This window comes from Trichechus manatus, unplaced genomic scaffold (assembly GCF_000243295.1).
Source record: "Trichechus manatus latirostris isolate Lorelei unplaced genomic scaffold, TriManLat1.0 scaffold00067, whole genome shotgun sequence".
NCBI lineage: Eukaryota > Metazoa > Chordata > Mammalia > Sirenia > Trichechidae > Trichechus > Trichechus manatus.
The window spans coordinates 886667-902678 of NW_004444003.1; the positions used below are offsets into that span (position 1 = coordinate 886667).

The following is a 16012-nucleotide window of genomic DNA, read 5'->3' on the forward strand; positions in this document are numbered from 1 at the left end:
AACTCAGCACAGGAGAGTAAGAGGAACAAAGAAAAAAAAAAAAAAAAAAAAAAAAGCACTACAAAATGCACTCCCACTCCTAGGAATATATCCTAGTGAAATAAGAACCGTCACACAAATAGACTGCATACCCATATTCATTGCAGCAATGTTCACAGTAGCAAAAAGATGGAAATAACCTAGATGCCCATCAACAGATGAATGGATAAACAAACTGTGATACATACACAAATGGAGTATTATGCAAAGATAAAGAGCAATGTTGAATCTGTGAAGCATCTCATAACATGGATGAAACTGGAGGACATTATGCTGAGTAAAATAAGTCAATCACAAAAGGACAAATATTGTATGAGACCTCTACTGTAAAAACTGATGTAAAAGTTGACACACAAAAAGAAGCAATCCTTTTTGGTTACGAGGGATGGGAGGGGTGGGGGGGGAACTAAACAGACAATAGATAAGTGGTAATTTTGGTGAAGGGTAAGGCAGTATACAATACTGGGGAAGCCAGCACAACTTGTACAAGGAAAAGTCATGGAAGCTCCATAGACACTTCCAGACTCCCTGAGGGACTGAATTTCTGGGCCAAGGGCTGTGGGGACCATGGTCTCGAGGAACATCTAGCTTAATTGGCATAACACGATTTATAAAGACAATGTTCCACATTCTACCTTGGTGAGTAGCGTCTGGAGTCTTAAAAGCCTGTGAGCGGCCATCTAAGATACTCCACTGGTCTCAACCCTTCGGGGGCAAGGGAGAATAAAGAGAACAAGATACAAGGAAAAGATTAGTCCAAAGGACTAATAGACCACAGCTACCACGGCCTCCACCAGACTGAGTCTGTTACAGCTAAATGGTGCCCGGCTACCACCCTTACTACTCTGACCAGGATCACAATAGAGGGTCCTGGACAGAGCTGGAAAAGGATGTAGAACAAAATTCTAACTCACAAAAAAGAAGACCAGATTTGCTGGCCTGACAGACTGGAGAAACCCTGACAGTATGGCCCCTGGACACCCTTTTAGCTCAGTGGTGAAGTCGCTCCTGAAGTTCACTGTTCAGCTGGTAATTGGACAGCCTCATAAAACAAAATGGGACTAATGAGGCACAGCAGTCCAGGGACAAGGATTAGAAGGCAGGAGGGGACAGGAATGAAGATAGGGAACCCAACGTTGAGAAGGGACAGTGTTGACATGTCGTGGGGTTGTTAACCATTGTCATAAGGCAGTATGTGTACCAACTGTTTAATGAGAAACTATTTGTTCAGCAAACCTTAATCTAAGGTACAAAAAAAAAAAAAAGAATTACCTATGTGAGATCAAATTGACAACAGCAACTCAAAAGGTTTGATGGGAAGCCTAGGGGGCAGTGAGTTCAAGATAATGGTGATGGAATAATCTGGAAAAGGATAGTGAGGATACCAGCACAACTGGAAGAATGTAATCAAAGTCACTGAATTGTATACGTAGAAACTTTTGAAATGGTGTAATTTGGGCTATGTATATTTTCACCAAAAAAAATTCCTCCAAGTTCGAGAAGGGAGAGTGTTGACGTCATTGGCTTGTTAACAAATGTCATAAAACAATATAGGTACTGAATGTTTAATGAGAAACTATTTGTTCTGTAAACCTTCATCTAAAATACAATTTAAAAAATTTTAAAACAAAAAAGTGTGAAAAGATGATCAATCTTACTAATCATCTGGGAAATGCAAATGAAGACAAAATGAGGTATTATTTCACAGTCATCCAGATTGGCAAAAACTTCAAAGTCCTACAATAACAAGAGCTGATGGTCACCCTCTTGTGTTCAGTTAGTGGACATGGAAATTGTAAAGCTAATTCAGAGAAGAGTTTCTGATAAAATCTGATAAAATGGATATGGTCTTTCTCTATGACCCAGTAGTGTCATTTCTAGTCTGGTGCCAGAGAGAAACACTTGTATGTAAGCAGATGGAGATGGATGTAAGAATTCTCATGGAATATGTTTGTGGTAGTAGAAAAACTGAAAAAAAAAAAAAAAAAAAACCCCTAAATATTCAAGTATAAAGGTAATGGATAAATAAAATACAGCATGGTTATTTAATGGTATACAATAATGTATGTTGTTGTTAGGTGCTGTTGAGTCGGTTCCGACTCATAGCTACCCTATTACAACAGAACGGAACACTGCTTGATCCTACACCGTCTTCACAGTCGTTGCTATGTTTGAACCCATTGTTGCAGCCACTGTGTCAGTCCATTTCGTTGAGGGTCTTCTTTTTTGCTGACCCTCTACCAAGCATGATGTATAGATGTTAAAAAGAATTTTAATATGTATACATACTGTTTTTAGTTAAAAAGAACACATAGAAGATTATAGCAAAAAACAAAACCAAACCCATTGCTGAGTCGATTCCTACTCATGGTGACCCCATGTGTTACAGAGTAGCACTGCTCCATAGGGTTTCTTGACAGCAGTAGTCTTTACAGAAGAAGATCACCAGGCCTTTCATGGCGCCACTGGGTAGGCTTGAACCGCCAAACTTTAGTTGTTTTTTTGTTTTTTAAATTTTTATTGTGCTTTAGGTGAAAGTTTGCGGAGCAAATTAGTTTCCAATTCCATAGTTTGTATATAAAGTATTCCACAGCATTGGTTGTATTCCCCAAAATGTATCAGTACTCTCCCCATTTCTGCCCTGGGTTCCCCATTTCCTTTTGTCCAGATTTTCTACCCTTTCCTGCCTTCTCATCTTTGCTTTTGGGTAAATGTTGCCCTTTTGATCTCATATAATTGATTGTTCAAAGGAACACATTCCCTTCAGGTGTTATTGTTTATATTATGGGTCTGTATATTAGTTGGCTGAAAGGTAGTGTCTGGGAATGGCTTCAGTTCCAGATCAGAAGGGTGTCTTAGGACCATAGTCTTGGGGGTTCCTTCAGTCTCTGTCAGACCAGTAAGTCTGGTCTTTTTGTGAATTTGATTTTTTTGTTCTACATTTTTTCTCCTGCTCTGTCTGGGGCCCTCTACTGTGATCCCAATCAGAGCAGTAGGTAGTGATAGCTGGACACCATCTAGTTCTTCTGGTCTAAGGGCCATGTAGGATGTGGTTCATGTGGTCCAGTAGTCCTTTGGACTAATTGCTCCCTTGAGCCTTTGGTTTTCTTCACTCTCCTTTGCTCCAGATGGGAAGAGACCAATAGTTGTATCTTAGATGGCCCTCTCAAACTCTTAAGATACCAGATGCTACTCTCACCAAAGTAGGATGCAAAACATTGTCTTTATGAACTGGGTTGTGCCAATTGACATAGATGTGCCCCGAGTCTATGATCCCTTCCCTTTGAGCCTAGGAACTTCATCCCAGGAGGTGTTGGTTTAATGTCCAAGAAGTTTCCATGACTCTGCCCCTGGTGTGCTCTATTGTCTATGTCTATATACATGCAGTACCTACATAAGTTAGTTGTTGTTGTTTGCAGCCAAGAGCAAACCATTTGTGCCACCTCTACCTTATAATTAGTTTACCTTTTTTGGAAGTTGATCTCCCGGCCTTTCTTCTGAGGCACCTGTGGGTGGACTCCGACCTCCAACCTTTCAGTCAGCAGCAAGTGCTTTAATCATTTCTACTACCCAGGGACTCCTCAGTAAATAGAGGCCTGTGGAATTCGCCATTATAATCCTTAGACTAGGCATAGGATTAATGAAGTCCATTCATTTGTACTCTTGGTCCAGAAGAAATTTGTTGCTGAAGAATAACCCACGATTCACACTTTTCATCAACTTATTACACAGTTCAACTTTATAATATCAGAAAATATGCCTCAGGAATTGCAAAGATAGAATCACATCATTTTCTCTAGCAAAACCAAGCTAAGCTTGGAGCTGGCTTCTGTCTTTCCCTGTAATTCATTTCCTTCCTCTCAGCAGCCTGATTTTCTTAAGTCATTTTGGGATTTCCTTTATGTTTGAACTGTTGAGGTGCTGATCTTCTTTTCATGACTTTATAATAGTTTAGGAATTTCAAATCCACTGGAGTACTTTCTCCCTGTGCTTAATCAAAGACACAGGAGCAGTCTTATGAGGTGTCACTAATTTCAATCCTGAGTGCCACAAATCCCTAATAATAATATATTATACTTGTGTGAGGTCCTTCTTGATTCTTGGATGGAGGTTGAGTTTCTAGGTTTTTAATTGGGAAAAATTTGAAAAGTTATGGGCCTTCAGTTGTATTGCTATACAATTTCTGTAGTATATGACTTCACAGCTTAGAAAGCACGTTTGTGTTCGTTCATCTCATGTGATCGTTACGACTTTCTGACCACCCAGGGAAAAGGTATCCTCAGCCTCATTTTACAGATGAAGAAATTAACACCCCAAAAGATTAAATGAATTGCCCAAGGTCACACAGTTAATGGTGACAAGATGCCTTGACTCTGAGTTCTATGATCTTTCAGGCTGTCTATACACAAACGGAAATGTTTATATTTTAAATGTATTCTGTAAACTGTAAGCTGCTTCAATTCTTTGCCAGTTGTGTGCACTTTGGGTGAGGATTTCCAGAACTTTTTTTTTTTTTTTTTTTTTAAAAAAGCCCAGAAACATCAAAAGGATAAAAATTTTAAAAGGGAAATTAGTGATTTTCTACTAACATGTTAAAATGTAAATTTTAGGTTAAAATTGAGTATATATAATTCGTTCTTAAAAGAAAACAGTCTGTAATCATAAGTAAACTTAACTGAAGCTTTAATTACATGTATGTTTTGGCTTCACTTAATAGGAATTAAAAATGGATTTATGATAGAGTCAAGGAAGAAAAACAAAGCACATACCAAGGGAAACACATACAAATAAGGTACCATAGTACAAATGTCTTTAGAAATTCATTGGCTATTATCAGTTAAGCTCCGGTTAGAGTGGTGTGACTAGAACCATGTGGGAAATAAGTTGACTGGGGAATTGAGAGTGAAAGAAAAGATATCTGCTTTTTATTAAAACCTGAAGTGTGTTATAATTGGGTTGAGGTTCTACCCAGATGGCCCCCTCATACTGACATCTGCAAAGTGTATATAAAACTGTGTTAAGGAGTTATCTTCTGTGGCTACATAGACACATGTAACTCAGTTAAAAACCAGGGTCTTCATCCTGATTAATGCAAGTGCTGAGAACGCACGTTGCTTCTCAGACCAGAGGAGATCCACGTTTCTTTAGAGCAGTGATAAATGTTCGGTCTTAGATTTGATACAAATCAATGGCTAAAGTGTAGATTCAAGATCACCGTAGTCTGTATTAAATTTACAGCACAGTTTATCTCTGGAAATGTAAAATGTGAAGAAAAAAAAAATCTTTTAAGTATGAAATGTCATGTTCAAATAGGTATTTTTATTTAATTGGCATTTTTCTAATGAAAGCCATTCTATAGCTTAGACTTAACAAAAGGTAATCCAACTGGAAATGAAATTGGTTTTCAGGTGATTTTTAACGTATACATTCTTTTTCTTATTATTATTTTGCTCATCAGTACCATTTTTATTATGTCAAGTGTCCATGAATGCAAAAGTCTGTTTCTAGGCTATTTTATTTCTTTGGCCTAGTTGTCATTCCTTGCACCAATACCTCACTATCTTAATTACAGTAGTTTTATAATAAGTCTTAGTAGCTAGTAGATCAAGTCTTCTCACCTTGTTTTTATTCAAGCATCTCTTAGCAATTTTTTACCCTTTGTGTTTTCGTATAAATTTTAGCATCATTCTGTACAAATTCTTTATAACCTATTTTAATTGACTGCCACATTTTGAAAACTATTAACAATTCACATCTTTCTTGTCAGACAACAGAAAGATCAAAGTTAATGGAACCAAAGAACCTATAGAGTTCAAATCGAACCAGTGGTTTGGAGCAACAGTGAGAGCTCACAGAGGGAAAGTTGTGGTGAGTATGGATTGTGTGTGTGTGTCTGTGTGTGTGAGGTGTTGCTTTAGAATTCTGTGTGCACTGAAACGTTTTAAAACTCATGTTTACTGAAAACCCTTACATATAAGGGCATGTCAGACTTTCAAAGATAAGTTTATCGGCATTTTAGAAGAGAAATTTAGAGCTTAAAATGAAAGAATCTGTTTTACTGTTAAAAGCTATTGGAAATAAAACGTGTTTGATACTTTCAAGTATTTGAAAAACATCTAAGACAGATAGAAAAATAAAAGCTAAATCCTAACAAGGTGAATATTTTATTGCTTAAGTTTGGTTTAAGGGACTGATTGAAATTTGACCGGAGAAACAGGACTACTAATGTTCCAAACCAAAACCAAACCCATTGCCGTTGATTGCATTCCAACTCACAGTGATCCTAAAGGACAGAGTAGAATTGCCCCATAAGGTTTCCAAGGCTGTAATCTTTATGGAAGCAGACTGCCACATCTTTCTCCCAGGAGCAGCTGGTGGGTTCGAACCTACGGCGTTTCAGTTAGCAGCCAGGCACTTAACTGTCAGGGCCCTCAAAAAGTTAATCTAGTATAGCATCATTCATCCTTCTCAGAACTAAAGGAAAGCTTTTTTTTTTAAAACTTATGCATGAATCTCTGAGTTCATTAATACTTTTTAAGTAAAAATCTCACTCCTAAATGCATATCTTTCAGCTTTAAAATGCTATGACTTTATAATTCTGTTCTCTTATTGTTACTGAGCAAGGAGACACGTCTAAGTTGTTGAGAAATAAATTATTGTATTAAATTGACCTGGAAGTTTTCTTTTCTTTTTTTTTTTGGTTTAGGGGCTTTTTATCCTATTAGTTTTAATTTCCTTAAACAATAAAGAAATAACTTTGGCTTTTGGGATTTGTTTAAAGCTGTTTGAATTATGATTTAATGACAATAAGTATATAAAGGAAATGCTTTGCTTTATTTGGCCTTATAGTTAACCCCCTAAAGAGAATTTGACATAAAACAGGTAGTGTATAAAACGTAGATAGCCCTCTCTAGTTACAAATCCAGCATTTACGAACTCCCTATAATCTTGTATTTGCATTAATATAGTTTTCAGATTCCAAAATTAGTAAAAACTTTTCCTATTCTTTAGTATTGTATGACTTGTGTGAATTAGTATTGAAGCTAATGCTATCAAATAACTGGGGTTAAAAATTCTTTTTGAGTGCTATATTGATTTTTTTTAAGTTTTGAATATTTATCTGTAACATATAATTGTTGCCCATTTATTGAGTATTTGTAGGAACCCTCAAAACCATCGAACATAAAATCATACACCATGCTCTCAATAAAAAATGGTTAACTTTTCACCAAAGACACAAGGAAAGTATCAGCCCAAGAGACAGAAATGGCCATATAAACCAGAGACTGCATCAGCCTGAGACCAGAAGAACAAGATGGTTCCCAGCTACTACCAATGACCTCCCTGACAGGGAACACAATAGAGAGTACCTGATGGAGCAGTAGAAAGGTGGGGTACAGAACTCAAATTCTAGTAAAAAGACCAGACTTAATGGTCTGACTGAGACTGGAGGAACCCTGGAAACCATGGCCCCTGGACTCTCTGTCAACTCAGAACTGAAACCATTCCTGAGGCGAACTCATCAGACAGAGATTAGACTGGACTATGGGACATAAAATAATATTCTTGAAGAGTGTGCTTCTTAGCTCAAGTAGGTACATGAGACTAAATGGGCAGCTTCTGTCTGGAGGTGAGATGAGAAGGCAGTATCAGGAGCTGGTTGAATGGACATGGGAAATCAGGGGTAGAAAGGAGGAGGGTGCTGTCACAGTATAGGGAGAGCACTTAGAGTCACATAACAATGTATGTATAAGTTTTTGTATGAGAGACTAACTTGAATTGTAAACTTTTGCTTAAAGTACAGCAATAAAATAAAATAAAAAAGTTTTTGGCATGCTTGTATTTTCTAAATTGTATAATAGGAAATAGGATAATACAAAGTTTATTTCAAGTTAAATTTACTTCTTTGAGTGCTGAAATTTAGCATAACAAAGAATTAAATTCAACTCTGTGACATAATCATTAGAACTGCAAAATGTTGCCTTTGAAGTATCATTTTGAATATCATTGTATCATGTGTGTACATATTTGGTTTAGGTCAAAGCCAGGCCTTATAATTGCTACATCAGTGTGAAACAGAACAGATATAAAAGGGATAACTTTATAGGCTGACAGTAGGCAAGTATAGGAAAGAATTTTCATGGCATTCAAATGCCCTTTGGTGAGAAGGAAGGTGAAGCCATTCAGCAAAGTATGGAGCTGCTTGGGTGAATGCTTCCACTGCCCAAGTGGATATCTGTTTTCATATTAAAACCTTAGGTTAATAAACCAGATCACTTGTCAGTCCACTAAGAGGGCCCTAAGATAAGGGAACCTAGATGAGTTAGAGTTTTTAGCCATTGGCCAAGGCTTTGCAATATATAGGGAGACCGCTGTTCCATTCCTCAGAAGTCAAAACCAAGAAGCTTACGTTGTAGAAGAGTGATTTACTTGGGAATATGAGTTATCTTTCCTGAAAGTGGTTGTACATTGGACTAGATGACCAAGGATGCGTATGAAATCATGAAAGAACTTTAAAATTGGGATCTGTCCTCATTTAGTGCTTGACTAAATAAGGTAAAACAGACAGAGCATTTGATCTAGAAGAACAGAAGTCAAGAAAGAGCCTATGTATTGCCTCTCTCACTTCTAGCAAAATTGGCATTATTCCATTTACTGAGAGGATTTCATGTTCGTCTTTTCAAATATCGTGCTCATGTTAGAATGTAAGCTTCTGAAGAAGTAACCAGAGCATTTCTAGCAAGCACCATCTTTTTCTTACTGTTGTTAATTTTTGTTGCTCAAATTCATGATGTTGGGCAAAATAATTTAGAAACAGTTCTCTCTTTTCGCCACAATATGCTCCTAAAATGGCATCATAAAGCAAAGAAATATTGCTAAAATTGGAAGGATGGGATGAGGCATCAAATAAGTTTCTGATATGAAATATATATTATAAATGCAAAGACATACAGCTAACATAATTTGGTACAGTAAAAATGTGGTATAGTAAAATTATCTTTCAATTCTTACCTAGAGAGCATGCATTAAACTGAATTAATTATATTTAATTCAACAGATATTTATTGAGCAAATTTTTAATGCAAATCACTACGTTAAATGTGTAGGTATTTAAACACATTCTAAAAGAGGTTTTGGTGTGCCAGCAAGTACTTATACCACGCTATATGTTAGCTTGGGTTTGTGTGTGTGTGTGTGTGTGTGTGTGTGTGTGTGTGTGTTAGCTTGGAGCCCTGGTGGCACATTGGTTAAGAGCTTGGCTTCTAACCAAAGGTTGGCAGTTCAAATCTACCAGCCACTCCTTGGAAACTTTATGGGGCAGTTCTACTCTGTCCTATAGGGTCACTATGGGTCGGAATTGACTCAATGGCAATGGGTTTGTTTTTTTTTTGGTTTATGTATTAGCTGGAAGTGTGCACATAAACATTTCATTCCTAGCCCTTTGGTTTTTTGACTTCTTAGAATTGAGAAGGCGTTTATGGAATAACTTAGATTAGCTCAACTCTCTCAAAAAGGTTATCTGAGGTCCTTGGAATTTATCTCAATAAGTTTCTCCATAGCAAGCCGAGTCATTCAAAGTCATTAGTTTCCCCACAGCCAGTGTTTAAGGCTCTTTTAATGACTCTCTGATCATCTGTTACCAAATTGCTAAGACAGGCATAGAATGCTGTTTTTACCTTCAGCTATGCTATGAATAAAAACCATTAAATAAAAAATAAAGTCCAAGAACTCTGTGTTTAGGGGGTAGCGTGTCCAAATGAAAGTTGTTGTTTAAAAAGCCGTAAGATACACCTTCAGTGATAGACTAGGGAAGTCCACAAAACAGAGGTTTACAAACTTGTGCATCCTTTTATTTAAAAGAAAGTTTTTTATTTTTCCTTAATTAAAGCAAAGATTAGACAAAGAATGGAAATTCTCCTCATTTTAAGATATGGCACTGTTAAAGTGATCATTTGTTTTTGTGGAGGCCCAATTTCTTAAAAAAGAAAATAGACATTCTTTGCTTTTAGGAACTATTTTCTTTTGCCAGGTTACTTTTATTTAATTTAAAATCCTGTAGGGAAAAACTCATTCCTTTACATTTGTTTAATTTACTCTGATTTTACAGTGCATTAAAAATTGGCCTTGGAAGTTTCCTTAACTCTAACTACCAAGGTAGTCATTAGCATGCTGGAAGCCAATTAATTCATCTACTAATTTAACATAATTTGCCATAAATTTATGTGCATTACTCATACAGTAAATCCTTGGGTTAAGAATATCCAACTTACAGAGGGCAACTCTTACTTGCGCTTTAATGTTATGTAAATTTACCCTCACTTTGAAACGATTGAACCAACCCCTACTGACAACAAATTCTTTGTCGTGATCACTTTCACTTGCTGCACATGCAGCTTTTAAATATTGAATTTAATTGAATTAATTCTCCTTGTGAGAATTTACATTCCCACCCCAGATATACTGAATCAGAATCTACATTTTAACAAGATCCCTGGGTGATTCTTAATGTATAACTTCCTGGGAACTTGTTAGAAATGCAAATTCTCAGCAGGGGTTCAAACCAGAAGGAACTGGTTTGAAGCCCTGCTTTTCTTGCACAAAACCAAAAAAAAAAACCAAACCCCCAAAGCCCTTGCCATCAAGTTAATTGTGACTCATAGCTACCCTATAGGACAGAGTAGAACTGCCCCATAGGGTTTCCAAGGAGGGCTGGTGGATTTGAACTGCTGACCTTTTGGTTAGCAGCCAGACACTTAACCACTGCCCCACCAGAGCCCCATTCTTGCACTAAAGTGAGGCTAAATAAACACTGCATGCACCTGTTCCAGCTTACCGACAAGTTCCCCTTAAAGAGACAGGAACAGATCTCACTTATAACCTGGGACTGCCTGTAGTTGAAATAAAATCAAACTATAGTATGAGAAACATACATCAAAAAATATGTTTACTCCGCATCCACTACAATGGCTAGCACCAAAATAATGGAAAATAACAAGTGTTAGTGAGGAGGTGGAGAAACTGGAAACCCTTATGTGTTGCTGGTGGGAATATAAAATGATGCAGTCACTGTGGAAAACAGTTTGGCAGTTACTTAAAAAATTAAACATAAAATTACCATATGACCCAGCAATTCCATTCCTGGATATATACCCCAGAGACGTGAAAGCAGGACTCAAACAGATACTTGTATACCAAAGTTCATTGCAGCATTATTCACAGTAACTAAAAGGTGGAAACAACCCAAGTGTCCACCAACAGATGAATGGGTAAACAAAATGTGGTATATACATATAATGGAATATTATTCAGCCATAAAGGGATATGAAGTTCTGATACATGGATACATGGATGAACCTTAAAAACATGCCAGGTGAAGTAAATCAGACACAAAAAGGACAAATAGTGTATAATCCCACTTACATGATGTATCTAGAATAGGCAAATGCATAGAGACAAGTTTAAGAGTGGTTACCAGGGGCTGGGAGGGAATATAAGTGGGAGTTATTGTTTATGGGGTACTGAGTTTCTGTTTGGGGTGATGAGAAACTGTGGAGATGGATAATGGTGATGGTTGCACAACATGGTGAAGGTACTTAATGTCACTGAAATAATGGTTAAAATGGCAAACTTTTTTGTTAGCTATGTTTTACCACAATAAAATGAGTGTGTGTATGTGTGTATATATGTATATATATATTTGTATATGTATGTATATTTATATATGTTACTGTCTTTGATACTTAATAGGCCTGTGCCCCTTTATATCACTGGAGAACTCTTAAGCCGACACCAGAAAAGGATCCGGTTGGCACTTGCTATGTAGCAATTCAGAATTTCAGTGCATATGCTGAGTACTCTCCTTGTCGGAACAGTAAGTTGTTTTTATTTCTTGAAACTGAAATTTGCCTCAAGAGCTTTTCTGTTGCACACAGGAGTGCAGTCAAGCTTAAACACCATTGATAAATTATAGCATTGTATGGAAAAAGAGATGGGGATAAGGGTTACAAATGTCTTGCAGTGACATGAGGGCAAAGTTACAGAATTCTGCTGATCCTCTTCCATGTTTTAGAAAATTCTTGTTTTCAGATATTCTGCGGTAGAGTTTATTAGTTCCTTATTTTAGGCCTTAACTCTCAGTTACTACTCAAAATTCACGCTCTGTGATCTAAAGAACACTGACCGTCTACTCGTTAAGTGTAGGCCTGGTGTTAATTAGCTTCTTGGACCTGGGGTCACTTGAGCTTTCTGTGTAGCCTGTATTCTCAATGGCTGTTGCTTTCTTTGGCAGCTGTGTACTCCAGTTATCTGCATGATATGCTTTTCTTATCAAGGTGTTTAATCCCCATTTTTCAAAATGTCTCTGTACACATAGAGTCCAAGTCTCATTTGGCAGTTCTAGGAATCTTCCAGTGAAGCCCATGCTTTAAAGCAAGCCTGTGAGTGCCATCTTTGGGGCATTGGCATTTAATCACTTCAGCTTTGTGAAGTACCCAAAGACTTGGGGTAAGATTTTTTTATTTTGTTTGATTTACCCAGAGTCCTTTTTTTTGTATACTCCTCCAGTTTTCTATGTGTAATACAGATGACTGGAATTTGTTAGTAAGCAACCAATGCATTTTTTTACTTATTTTAGATAATTCACAAGACCACATTGGGAAAAGATGTCTTTAGAGTCTTTTTTTTTTTAATTGTTGTGCTTTAAGTGAAAGTTTACAATTCAAGTTAGTCTCTCATGCAAAAATTTATACATGCATTGTTATGTGACCCTAGTTGCTTTCCCTATACTGTGACAGCACACTCCTCCTTTCCACCACAGATTTCCCGTGTCCATTCAACCAGCTCCTGACCCTCTCTGCCTTCTCATCTCGCCTCTGGACAGGAGCTGCCCATTTAGTCTCATGTATCTACTTGAACTAAGAAGCACACTCTTCACGAGGATCATTTTGTGTCCCATAGTCCAGTCTAATCTTTGTCTGAAGAGTTGGCCTTGAGAATGGTTTTAGTTTTGGGCTAACAGAGAGTCTGGGGCCATGTCTTCCGGGGTCCCTCCAGTCTCATTCAAACCATTAAGTCTGGTCTGGAAAAGATGTCTTTAGAAAGAGCATTCTAGTGACTGATTTCAGGCTACTGATTTTTTAAACTCAATCCCAAATTAATTTAATTCCTAAAACTATAAGTAAACTTTTCCCATTTAACATGAACATATTTAAAATTCAAGATTAATTTAGGCAGGATAATGGGAAAATATCAGAACAATGGAGATGAATTATAAGTTAAAGGTATTAATATGAGTTAAAGGTATTAGAGAGTTGACTAAGAGGCCCCTGAGATTTAGAGTCCTAAAGGACCGGGGTGGAACACTTTAACTGATGGTTTTTGGTTAAGATTTTGGCAAGAAGAAGATTATGACTTTCTGTTTAAAAATACTGGAATAAATCAAACACGGTTTAACATTATCATGAATGTCAGATGAATAGTCTGTGAAATAAAGATTTTATTTTACATAGCTTTAAAGTAGGGGTTCTTTGTAGACAATAAAATTCAGTTATTTATTCATTCAACACATGGATATTGAGCACATTGAACACTACTCTATGTTCAGGGAATAAAGTACAGAACAATAGAGAGCAAACTCCTGTAGTGAGGAACTTACGTTCTAGGGGAGTCTGACAACAAACAAGCAGAGAAATGGATTCATAATATAATGTCAGGTATGGAAATAAAAATGTAGCAAGGCAAGAGAGTAAAGAGTGACGTGTACCTGGGTGGGGAGAAGCTTTTTAGACAGGGTGATGGGAAGGGCTTCTTTTAGGAAAAGAATGTTGGTGAAGAGGCCTGAATGTATGGGGGGGGGGTGTGGGAGCTTCCCAGGCAAGCAATAGTCAGTAAGAGGCTTCTTTACATCGTGTTCCATTCAAGGTGCAGTGCTCCTGGAATAGGTAAGAAGTTAGTGTTATTATGCTCAACATGAAAGTAAAGCAGAGAAATAACCAATAAAATCTTAGATTTACTCAGAAAATTAATGGCAGAGCTGAAATTCAATACTGGTTTTGTTTCATCCACTTATATGCCTATCCATACCATGTTTCTCAAGGTTTGCCAAAGATGCTTCCCCATATCAGTAAACTCTTATGGCTAAAAAGACAAGATTATCCTTTACATGCTTTCTGCCTTAAGTATATATCATGTTCTGCCGACTAACATCCAGTATGATAGTTTATAAAACTTGCCACTGATTCTTGTTCCGCCTTTTTGCCTGACGGCCTGTGTGATTTGAAAGCTCAGATTAAAATGTAGCATATGGAATCTAGACTAGTAGGGCAAAAGCTGCAGTGTGAGTTTGAACCATTATCTAAAAAATATAAATTATAGTAGGCTTACATCTTGAGTTGCAGTGGGCACATTAGGATGCCAATTTCTTCACTCTTTATTTTTCTAAATAAAAGAAGAGCTTGACCAAGGTAAAGTGGAGCTTCTTTTGAGCTGCAGAATAGCTAAATAAATTGCCAAGTACCCTTTCAACTCGACTGAACACCCATGGTTTTCACATACTCATAGTCTCCCTTACTACCAGTACTTTTCCCTCCTCAGATCATGCAAGGAGCAGACTTCCTGTCATGGCTAATAAGGAGTTCACAGTTCATTAACACAAAGCCAGCTTGTTCTTGAGTATATGGTCAATATCACAGAGCAGGAACATCAGCAATATTACTTTCAAAAGAGAATCCAAAGAAGCCCCTCATGGTAACACCACACCACAAAACCACAGTATCCCTGATACTGTGAGCAATATAGAAGTTAGTCTGTTCATTCATATTAATGACATGCGTGTAGCTCTGTAGTCATTCATAATTCAGGCGGGGGATGGTTTACACACAACCTTCCATTCTACTCTGGAAGCCAACAAATAGTAGTGAATAATCAGCATGATTCCTGGGGTCCCTGAGCTCACTCTGGGACATAACTGTAAAGTTTACAGATGTGCTGAAGTTCCAAGGAGAAAGATTCCTTCAGCTCTTGTCAACTGTAATCCAAAGAGAAAAAATTACTTTGTAAAAAGAAAGAACCTTGTGCTTTATTATAATTGCCACTTAATATATACACTTGAGATTGGTTATTTTCTCAGTGAATTTTATGAAAAAGTATTTTCTTGTGATTTTTCAGTTTCCTGTTTTGAAGCAAAATAATGTCAAAGAATGGTCACATTCTTCCCTTTTGAATAATTTACAGTATTAAAAGTAAAAAGTCAGAGTTGATGAAAAAGAATTTTTAAAAGTTTTGTGCATTTAAAAAAAAATCTGTTTTCCAGGTTACGCATATATGTTCACGTAGTAATATGTCACATAGTCTTATGTATTTCTGTAGGCATATGAATATTTATACACATGAAGCTGGAGAAAACTGACACCTAGACGTTTGAGGCTATACAGCTGAGCTTTTAGGGAATTTTATAGAATTCATAACTAGAAACCACAAAACATAGCTATAAATAAAGAACCAAATTTTGTCACAGTACAGCACATGAGGTAGGAAAGTATTTTAAGAAATAAAGGGAGCATCTGGAAAGAATGGATGACGACAGTGCTAAAATTAGCTAAGTACTACACGAAGGAAAGAAGGAACAGAACACATGTTAGCAAAGGCCGGCTCCATTTCAAAAAGCTTCTGGAACAAGCACATGCCCAGCCTATAACTTTTTCCCTGGATGATGGGCATTTCCTTTCTTGCCCTCTCATTTTAGTTTCTATGCAGGAATATCTTTGATAAGAAAGGAGTGATCATTTACATGTCCATATCTCACTTTATAATGACTCGGGTTTCCTCTATTAACCACATTTTCTTTACAATTTAAGCACTTCAGAAGCTGTAGTAACTCTTTTAAAATACAAGTTACAAGTAGTAAATACCTGATCCTAATGCTCTAAAGAATTTTTATTATAACATCCTTAGAATCCACATGAGGATCTTTTGG

At 37.0% G+C, this 16012-nt stretch overlaps 1 protein-coding gene across 1 annotated transcript in view; it reads left to right on the forward strand.

The window, feature by feature from the left end:
* The window catches only part of ITGA8 (integrin subunit alpha 8), a 225592-nt gene that overhangs the window by 22542 nt on the left and 187038 nt on the right, over positions 1-16012 (forward strand). Inside the window, exons 3-4 of the mRNA XM_004379662.2 lie at positions 5807-5907; positions 11788-11911. Of these exons, the coding sequence (XP_004379719.1) occupies positions 5807-5907; positions 11788-11911 (225 nt within the window). The remainder of the gene's footprint in view (positions 1-5806; positions 5908-11787; positions 11912-16012) is intronic.